The 10,937-nt window shown below is 45.5% G+C and overlaps 1 protein-coding gene across 1 annotated transcript; it reads left to right on the top strand.

Moving 5' to 3' along the window:
• Positions 1 to 3,055: 3,055 nt before the first annotated feature.
• On the top strand, positions 3,056 to 6,036 carry LOC123064261 (uncharacterized). The gene is made up of 4 exons (XM_044487778.1): positions 3,056 to 3,301; positions 4,511 to 4,606; positions 4,810 to 4,909; positions 5,820 to 6,036. The coding sequence occupies exons 1-4, from the start codon at positions 3,155 to 3,157 to the stop codon at positions 5,843 to 5,845; spliced, it is 369 nt and encodes a 122-aa protein (XP_044343713.1). The 5' UTR covers positions 3,056 to 3,154; the 3' UTR covers positions 5,846 to 6,036.
• The last annotated feature ends 4,901 nt before the right edge of the window (positions 6,037 to 10,937 follow it).

Genomic DNA, 10,937 nt, shown 5'->3' with positions numbered 1-10,937 from the left:
CTGGATTGTTATCTCTTGTGCCGGTATCGTTATTTTTGCTATGGCGGGGCTTGGAGTGGCGCCTATGACGCCGGTGCTTAGATTGCTTCGCCATGGGGTTATCGTCCGTTGCCTCATTGCCATTGCTTTCTTTGGGGGTGTCCACCATATATATATCATATGATGAGGTGGCTGTCCAACGCCCTATAGGCAGTGGTTCCTATTCTTCTCCTGCATCGTCGTCCATACCGTCGATGTCTTTGGAGTTGAAGTCAAGCACGTCGGTTAAGTCATCGACAATGGCTATTAAGTGGGTGGTGGGTGGGGAACGAAGTTCTTCGTCGCCCGCTTCCCACTCGAGCCGGACATAGTTCGGCCAAGAATCTCTCTACAAGGAAAGAGACCTTAATGAGTTTAGCACATCACTCAAGGGCGAATGCTGAAAAATATCCGCAGCGGTGAACTCCATGACCGGTGCCCAGTCAGATTCGATAGGCACGGACGTACGCGGTTTGGATCCTGTAGCCGGAGACGAGTCCGAGGGTCCGATGACACCACCCTCACAGGAGGTGGGATCAGTGTTCGGCTCCAACGCCGATGAGTGCGTGGCCTCCGTGGCGGTGTCCATCCACCCGTCCTCGGAAGGCACGATCTGCTCCGGGTTGATTCCCCGCGCCGCCGCAGGCACGATCTCCCGAATACTGTCCGATGGCAGATCAAAGTCATGCCCGTCGTGACCGTTTGACGCACCTGACATGGGCTCGAATCCGTCGAAGATCAAGTCTCCGCGGATGTCGGCAGTATAGTTCAAGCTTCCAAACCTGACCTGATGGCTAGGGGCGTAGCTATCGATCTGCTCCAGATGGCCAAGCGAGTTGGCCCGTAGTACGAAGCCGCCGAATACGAAGATCTGTCCGGGAAGGAAAACCTCCCCCTGGACCGCGTCATTGAAGATGATTGAAGGGGCCATCAAGCCTTACCGCGACGACACAGTGGAACTATCAATGAAAGCACCAATGTCGGTGTCAAAACCGGCGGATCTCGGGTAGGGGGTCCCAAACTGTTCGCCTAAGGCTAATGGTAACAGGAGGCAGGGGACACGATGTTTTACCCAGGTTCGGGCCCTCTTGATGGAGGTAATACCCTACTTCCTGCTTGATTGATCTTGATGATATGAGTATTACAAGAGTTGATCTACCACGAGATCGTAGAGGCTAAATCCTAGAATCTACCCTATGATTATGATTGTTGTTGTCCTACAGATGAAACCCTCCGGTTTATATAGACACTGGAGGGGGCTAGGGTTGCACAGAGTCGGTTACAGAGAAGGAGACCTACATATCTGAATTGCCAAGCTTGCCTTCCACGCGAAGGAGAGTCCCATCCGAACACGGGACGAAGTCTTCAATCTTGTATCTTCATAGTCCAACAGTCCGGCCAAAGTATATAGTCCGTCTGTCCAAGGACCCCTTAATCCAGGACTCCCTCACCTACCCTCCAGATTGGTGTCGCGCTGGCGTGCTAGTCGGCCTTCGTCCGGGCTGCGGTGGGAGCTGGTGGTGGGGATCCGGACCGGGAGAAATCCCTGGTCGGCTTCGGCCGGCCGCGGCGACGACACCGCCCGAGGGTGCCGTAGTACTTCATGGAGACGTCGGTCATGTCTGCTCCACCTCTTCCATGCCCAGAGCCTTCCGGGTGAAAACCCTAACTGCGGTTTGTGGCGGCGGCGCTCTGTGTCGTTTCCTTCTTGAAGGCGCCGCCTCGGGAGCTCTGTGGTGCTGGGCACTATTGGGTTTGTTGGCGGCTGCAGCTGGTGTGCTCTAGTTCGTCCAAGCACGTGCTTTTCCTCCGACGTGGCCTCGCCGTATGCAGTGTGGCCTCTGCTTGCTCTCGGAGTGCCAAGACGACGCATCAGGTGTGCGCTAACCCTCTCTAAGTGATACTCCGGTGGCATTCATCCATCATTCCGGTCTTCCGACGGTGCGGCGCCTTGCGATCCAGGCGAGGAGGTTGTGGCCTCCTTTGGATACGGATTTGGATGAAGGGTTTGCGCTAGGGTCCTTAGTGTTTGGTGATGGCACGCCATGTCGATGCTTACTCATTTCTACTCCAGTGTCGGCATGCTACTTGTTATGGCTCTGCTGCGAAAAAGGACCTCGACGTTTTTAGCACTTAGTTTCTTTGTATATCCTTCCTGTGCGAAGCGTTTGAGGCCTTGTTAGCTGCTTTCCAGCGCCTTTGTATCCTTCCGTTTTCAATTTGCTCTTTTCAGTTGTATGTTGCAGTTGTATTCTGGCCGGTTGATGGCTTTGTTAATTCAAAGTCGGGCAAGGTGCGAGTCCTTCTCGAACTCGGCTGCGTCTTTTCTCTAAAAAAATCATTGAGACGACGACTTGATTCAACAAATCACCGAGAAATCGGGCTAGCCGGATCCTCTCCCACTTTTAATCGGTAACTGACACTTAGTAAAACATGCATAGCCATATTATATACCAAATCTACGAAATCAATTGCCAAAATAACACACACAACCGTACATAACACATCAATACTTACCAAATCGAGTTGCCAAATATATTTGGTAATCAATTCTTGGAAAATCCTTATGCACGTGTTACTGTACCAAATCAACTATACAACGCACGGGTCACTACCAAATCAATTCGCGGAACTCTACCAAATCTACCATCGAACGCGCCGTAACTAAATCTACCATACAATGCACATGTTCCTATACTCACGGTTGGCAATATAAACACGTGATTGATAATTTCTAATAACTTCAAAGTGCACGCACCAGCTGGGCGAAACGAGCGGCCGAACGCGAGCCGCTCGATCAGCCTATATCGTGATGTCATCGGCAGTCAAGTGGTACCTGGTCGGGAGCGATTGAACACGCATGTGGTTGGGCCTGCAAGTGCCACTCTCCTGGTCCAACCGGATTGCATCGCGCAGGACGCATCCGTGGCGCGGGCCCCACTTGTCATGGAGAAACTAGAAAGCACGAAGGGTGAGCCACGCCTCTGTCTCCTTCCCTCATCCATTTTCCTCTCTTCTCGGTTCTTGTCCCGTTCGTTCCATTTCTCCCCCAAATCCGGCGGAGAGAGGCAACCAGCGCCGCCGTTGCAGCCGAAGGGCAAGACCGTGATGAGGATCCACTTCTCGTCGTCGCTGCATGTACGGGCTGCGGCTGCAGCCGAAGGCGAAGGCGGGATCGCGGTGGGGATCCGCTTCTCGTCGTCGGCGCGGGTACGAGCCGCGGCTGCAGCCGAAGGTGAAGGGCAGGACCGCGGTGGGGATCCGCTTATCGTCGTCGGCGCAGGTACGGTCGCCCCACCATTTGCCTCACATCTCCTGGTTCACCATTTTTTACCCTGCCGTGGTTTGGGCCCCCCGTTATTCGCTCGCCGGAGAGGGGTTCTGGGGTTTCCGGTGGATGTCCGTCGAGTACGAGGTTGCTTTCACGGAAGGCGTCGCCTGCGACTACCTGGTCACCTCCAGTGGATGTTGGGAGTTCCTGTTTCGTCAGGGTGAGTCAAGCGTGCGTGTTCTAGGGGATATGAGTTTCATGGCGATTCACCTCCGTTCAGTAGCGGAGCCAGCTACCGCCACACCTAACTTGCCGCATTGACTAAAGTAATACCGTATATACTAGTACATCTTTGAAAATTTGAGCCAACACACTACTCTAGATCGATGGATATCTGCTTGTGTGCCGGGATCTGGTTGCTGGTTAATATAGATGATGAGTTGATGACGGGTTATCCTCATTCATGTGCAAATGCTAACACAAAGTAGTATGTATTATACATAGTTTTTTCTCTCGTAAGCTCCGCCACACCAACAAATTGTTCCTGCCTTCGCCACTACCTCTGTATCATGCAGATTCGGTGAGGTATTCCGGCGTATTGCCCCCCGGCCAAACCGTCTGATCCGGCATGTCGATTTTTTGATTTTTTGGCGGCGATTTGAGTTGGAATAGAAGGAGGGAAGTACATAAGAGTACCGAGAGGATAGTTCTAATGTTATTGCTCAACCCTCTCAAAATGCATCCATGTGCTCATAAGTCGCATGCATATAAGTAACCAGTTGGCTAGTTTGTTGTCATAGTTGCACATAACTGCAGATGTAGTTGGATCACGCATATACAAATCTCAGTTGGCTAGTCAACTGATGAAGTTGCATAGTGAGGGCTAACCAGTTGCACAAATGATGGTATTCAGATGGATACACTGTGTAAACCATGTTCAAGCAGTATGTGTGTTCTTTTGATTGCACACTCATGTGTGCTCTGTTGTCACAAGGGTATGCATTCATACAAGAGTTTGCAAATCAAAACAGTACATATCCTAGCTGGCTTAGCCACACTTATGCAGTTGTATAGGGAAGGGCTATATAGTTGTAGAGGGGAGGTGTGTTTGCCATTTCATCAATTTTTCATTTACCCTTGTAGCAGTTTTGTTTTGCAATTATAATAACTATTGGGGGGGGGGGTCCTGACCATGTTTTGTGTTTCTTTTATTCTATGCAGGGGCATGTAAACAATTCTTCTTGGCGGAACTCGAAACAGCCCGCCAAGCGGCAGCCACGTCATGCTGATATCAATGGGGAGGCAAAGGATGATGAGGTAAGTATTGTGCAAGATTTTTGATTCGACGAGTCATGCCGTGTCGATCGACTAGTCTTGACTAGTCGAGGTGTTTGAGTCGACTTCTAGTTACGACTCATCGACTATTCGTTCGACTCGAAAACAGGGGTATCGAGCAAGCAGTGTGGGTGCATTTTCCTTTTTTGCACACACACAAGTAACTTTTTTCATGCATCCTTTAGGTTGGTGGCCCATTCCGCTTCGTGAAACGGCGGAAACGGAAGGCGACCACGCAGGTTCGAGTTGTAGCTGGAGTTGGCACACCGTCTGCAGCATGCCGAGGTAACATGAAATGGCATTAGGATTCTTTTTTCTACACAAAGAAACCTGGGATATTATTTTTTACACAGTTGCACTAGAACCAGCTAGGTGTTGGCATCCTGAACTTTTATAGTTGCACAAGAATCAATTAGGAGTTGGTATCCTCAACTTGTCAAATAGTTGCACAATAGTATCATACGAGTTGGCATCCCCGACTTTCTTAGTTGCACCAGAATCATTTGGAGTTGGCAGTCTCAACTTTTTGAATAGTCTCACAAAAATATAACATGAGTTGGCATCTGCAACTATTTTAGTTGCACAAGAACCAATCAGGAGTTGGCATCCCCAATATTTTTAATACTTGCACAACAGTGCCACATGATCGAGTTGGCATCTTCAACTTTTTTAGTTGCACAAGAACCGTTCAGTAGTTGGCATCTTCATGTGTTCACGTGCATATCATTTTCTAAGTTTGCAGATGCACTTGAATATAGTTGCACTACTTATTTGGATGATTATAATCTGTTAAATTCACTATTTTTCTATTTCTTTTGTTTAGATAGGCTAAATTCATCATGTTCCTCGGTTCAAAATTCATTACATAGCTGCACAAACATGCAACATGATTTGCATGCAGGAGTAGTTGCAGTTGCACAAAATAGATGATATAGTTGCACAACAACCATCATAAAGTTTACTTTTGGAATTCTGCATACAGATTTTAGCTAAAACCAAAATGAATATAAAATTATCTCATTTGGCATCTTCTACTTTTATATGAGTTGAAGATACCAACTACTGAAATTCAAACCCCACAAGTAGATGGATATTGAAGTGTTGTCAGTTGCACACTTGTACTGGTTATGTTGCACAAATACAAGCCAGAGTTGGCTCATTTTTTCTCAAGCTTCTTCTTTTGCATCATGTGCAGGTTTTACAGGTTATGGGGGTGGATGAACTGATGTAGATTTGTGCACACAATTCTAATCTACAAAGTCACATATACTACTGCGTGGAAAGATCAAAGGAAAAAAACACATATACTTCTTGTCTAGTTGGTAGTTATTTTTTCATAGTACTTACCATATGCTTTCTTCTTTTTTTGCTACAATGACACTGGTTCTTCTGCATTATGTGTGAAATAAGACTATCACTACTAGGGAAAAGCCTAGCAGCAGCGCGGGTTTTGGGCCTACTAGCAGCGCGGGGGCCGGCGCTACTAATAAGGCGTTACAGCTAACTTATAGCAGTAGCGCGGGTGCCACCCGCGCTACTACTACGTCCTTTAGTAGTAGCGTGGGTAAAAACCCACGCGGTTTTTTTTTTGAATTTTTTCGAAAAAATATTTCGATTTTTTCCCCTATTTTTCAAATTTCTGAATTATTTTAACCTCAAATCTCTAATCACCCCTCATCGCTGCTCAATTTAATCTCTAATCACCCTTCATCATTCCAAATCATCTAACTTCCTGGACGGTCACCCATCCTCTCACTACTCCAGCCTGAGCACGCTTAACTTCCGGGTTCTATTCTCCCTCGTTTCCAAGTCTGCACTTGTTGTTTTCTTGACAGTAGTAAGATGTCAATCCAATTAACCTCGGGAATTTAGCTTGAGCATGAAGTCACACATTTCACTATTTGAGTTTAAAACTATTGTTCTAAAAAATTAGTAACACTAATATTTCTTGAATAATTAGTTTGACCACAGTTTGGCCATAGTTTGACCAGATTTGACCAAAATTCAAAAAAACTAAAATAATTATTTAGTAACACTAATATTCTAGAATAATTAGTTTGACCATTGTTTGACCACAGTTTGACCACACAGTTTGAAATTTTTTCGATTTTTTCCACTTTAGATCTTAAAAGCCCCGTAACTTGTTTTCTGTTAGGTTTTTAAGGATTTTGAAAATGTTTAACGGGGTTCCCCCAGTTAAATTTGGATGTAACTTTTTGAGCAGATGATTTTTCATATAAAAAACTTTTTCATCCGAGTTAGTATGCAAAAGTTATGCCTATTTTTACAAATTCTCGAGAGATTTTGCAAATAAAGTCGAAATTCATATTTGCAAATTTTTCCAACAACTAGACCACATATCACATGGGAAACTTCTTTTCTTTTATTTTTTTTTTGACATTTTCATCATTTTCTTTTATTTTTTTAAAACTGAAAAGCCGATCAATGGGGGGGGGGTTAGAGTTTGAAAATGGGGCCTTTAGTAGCAGCGCGGTTTTTTACCCCCACGCTACTACTATGGCACCACTTAGTAGTAGCGAGGGCTAAAAACCAACGCTACTGCTATCAAACTTAGTAGTAGCGAGGTTTTAAAAACCCGCGCTACTACTATGGCATGTCCCGGGGGCACGGTAGAGACCGCTTAGTAGTAGCGAGGGTTAAAAACCCGCGCTGCTGCTATCAACTTAGTAGTAGCGAGGTTTAAAAACCTGTGCTACTGGTAAGTAGTAGTAGCGAGGGTTTTTAACCCTCGCTACTAGTAACTTTTTGTGTATAGGCTTTTCCCTATTAGTGTATATGTGCTCTCTTATATATATTTGCATATTTTCTGTGTTTTGTTGCACACATTGCTGTAAAAGTTGGCTTGTGTTATGATCTAGTTGCACACAAATTAGTTAAAATTGCACAGGTACCGGATCTCCCCGTCTTTTATTCTTGTTTGTGTTGTCTTCAAGTATGGAGAAGCTACTTTTCAAAGAGAAAATTGGTGTGGGGGTGAAAGGAAAGTCAAGGAGGGAGGATCTGGAAAAGGATCAACCTCTTTTTTCACCCTTGTTGGTGTTGGCTGGTACTTTCTAATCCGTCCTCCCTCTTCCTTCTTTTTTTCGCAGCAAATTGTTCCAGGCCATTGTTATTTCACCTTGATTCATCTGCCATGGCAGCTCTAGCGATGGAGATCCAGAACTGGGAACCCCTTGTTTCATGGGGAAGAAGGTGGGGGCAGGTAGGGACATGGGGAGAAGAAGTTGGTGGATAGGAGGGCGTGAGAGCTTCAGGAGGAGAGGGAAGAGCACGTGATGTCCTGGGGACCACGTCTAGTGTGTGGTTTGTTAGGTTGGCGCGGGTCTGTAGCTACTGGTGGAGGGCTTTTCTTTTCTGTGATCAGGGGGACCAATTTTTCCTTTTCTGGTGGCCGCTTGGGAACGCTAGGGAGCAGTCGGCCGCTCCCTAGACGTGTCCTTGATAATTATGTTTGATTCTAGGTTGCCTGTTCTACGTACTAGTAAAATGAAGAAAAGTGGGTTATTATTTTGAGAGCCCGTACACGTTTATTTTGTCAAATCTCTACTATTAAAGGGGAGTTAGTAGAAAAATGACCTTTAGTCCCGGTTCTGTAACCGACACTAAGGGACTAAAGCCCCCTAGTCCTGGTTCAACACGACCCGGGACCAAAGGCCCACCACATGGCACGTTATTTGACGATTTAATCTTTAATCACCCCTCGTCATTGCTCAAGTGTGGAGCACTCATTCCAAATCATCTAACTTTCCGGCCGGTCACCCATCCTCTCACTACTCTAGTCTGAGCACGCTTAACTTCCGAGTTCTATCCCCCCTAGTTTCCAAATTCACACTTGTTGTTTACCTGACAATAGTAAGCCGTCAATCCTATTAACTCTCAGGAGTTTAGCTTGAGCATGAAGTCACACGTTTCACCGTTTGATTTTGAAACTATTATTCTAAAAAACAATAATTATTCAGTAACACCAATATTTCTTAAATAAGTAGTTTGACCATAGTTTGACCAGATTTGACCACAGTCTGACCAAAATTTTAAAAAATAAAATAATTATTTAGTAACACTAATATTGTTGAATAAGTAGTTTGACCATAGTTTGACCAGATTTAACCAAAATTAAAAAAAAACTGAAATTTGAGCATAACTTTTTTCCTTTATGAATTTGAGGATTCTAAAAATTTGCAAAATGGCCTACAGCGGTCGAATTCGGATGCGGATTTTCATGCTGAACATTTTGATATATTATGCGGTTTTTTCGACATCTTATGCAAAAGATATGGTCGTTTTACTTTTCCATAACACTTTTTTGCAAAACATGTCGAAATTTATGTTTTTAAATTTTCCTAACCACTAGATATAGTAACATAATTACATCTCAAAGGATTTTAATTTTTGAAGTTTTTATCATTTTTTTTTGTTTTTTTCAAAACTAAATAGGCGATAGGGGGGGGGGAGAAAGTTTGAAAATTACCCATTAGTCCCGGTTTGTGTCACAAACTAGGAGTAAAGAGGCTCGTGGGGCCCCACCTGACGCCAGCCTGCCACCACCCCTTTAGTCCCGGTTTGTGACACAAACCGGGACTATAGGTCACAAATGAATCGGGACTAATGCATAGCCGTTCGAACCGGGACTAATGGTCACATTAGTGCCGGTTCATTTTCAAACCGGGACTAATGAGCTGAACATTAGGTCGTATTTCTACTAGTGGTTAGTCGTTGTACATTCGCCCTCACCCCTCCCCATGCCCCCAACTCTCCCTTTTATTTACCATGCAAAAAAAAACTCTCCCTTTTATTTGCTCGACCCCCTCCCTCTTTTAATCAGCAATTGACACTTACCAAAGCACGCATAGTCATAGTACATAAAAAATTTACCAAATCAATTGCCAAAATAACACCCACGGCTCTACACAGAACATCCATACCTACCAAATCAATTAGTTGCCAAAATATTAGGTAATCAATTCATGAAAAGTCTTTATGCACGTGTTACTATACCAAATCTACCATACACAACACACGGGTTATTAACAAATCAATTCATGGAAATCTACCAAAATAATAAAGCGGGGTGAAAGCCCAAAAGTGCCCTTCTCAGTTCGAGCTCATATGAGCTTGAGTGAATAGTAAAATTGAAAAGAAAATATTTTTTCTTTCAAAAACTCATTTTTTGTAGCAAATATTGAAAATGTTTTGATTACTCGTAAAGTTTCACCATCGGGGACTCCGCAACATGAGGAAACGAGCAACGGTCGATGCGATTCCGGATCCGTTGAAAACCTCTCGGGGGAGCCAATGCCCACACGGCCATAGCGGGGTGTCCTACTACGTCGGTCCCCATCTCTAGAGCCGCTCTAGAGCGCTAGCAGACGTTGCGCGTGGGAAACCCCAAAAAATCGTCTATCATCATGCGTGTCTCATAACGGAGCCTAGGGTCTAAAAACGGTGTGGGCACGAACAAATTTCGACGGCTGTCCCGGACTTGTTAAAATCTAGGATAAACTACGGGAAAGCGCGCAAAAACGGCTTAGCGGTGGCGGCATATTTTTGAGAGGATACATATCACCCCGCTTCCATGTATGGCGGCAATAAGTATGTGCCACCCGAGAGTCTCCCGCCCAATTTTGCCTCCCAACCGCATTCCGTATGAGCGCAAACTTTCCCGCCAAAAATTTCATTTTTGCCGCCCTAACTTAGTCTTCGCGCGCGGCTTCCATTATTTTATTTTATTTTCAAATCCATCCCCCCTCCCCCTCTCCCCCTCCCTTCCGCCCTCTCCTTGTCATGTTTGTTATTGTTTTGTTTTAAGAACTCCATGCAATGATGAACAATGCACCCACTTTTGACATACCCGCCAGTTCTGGTTCAATGCACGCGACCATGACGCTGGTCGAAAGGTAGCCTGGTTCAGGACTAGGCAACTTGAGCGTATGAAAGCTCTTTTTTCTTTTGGAACCATGCAGCAGCTGGTGGCGACATTGGTGTGCTCTCGTGTCTTGGGTCCTAGGGAAATTACAAAATTCATATGAAGGCTCTTTCACTTCAGTTAAATATATATCTTGTTTCTTGTCTTGAGATGATGGTACTCCAGCCCCTAGGATCAGTGGCGACTCGGGTGGAGAAACTCTAACTGGCCGCCCCTCCCTTCACCTTCCTAGCTTCCCTCGCCGCCGCATGAGGGGCTCGCCGGCGAAGCTCGACTGGCTCTCGCATCCATGGCGCATAGACCATGTCCTCCTAGCCTAACTGAAACAACCTAACAACATCAAAAGAAACAAAACCGATAAAAGGGTTG

This window comes from Triticum aestivum, chromosome 3B, assembly GCF_018294505.1.
Source record: "Triticum aestivum cultivar Chinese Spring chromosome 3B, IWGSC CS RefSeq v2.1, whole genome shotgun sequence".
In the NCBI taxonomy this organism is placed as follows: domain Eukaryota; kingdom Viridiplantae; phylum Streptophyta; class Magnoliopsida; order Poales; family Poaceae; genus Triticum; species Triticum aestivum.
This window is presented reverse-complemented; position numbering and strand designations above follow the sequence as displayed.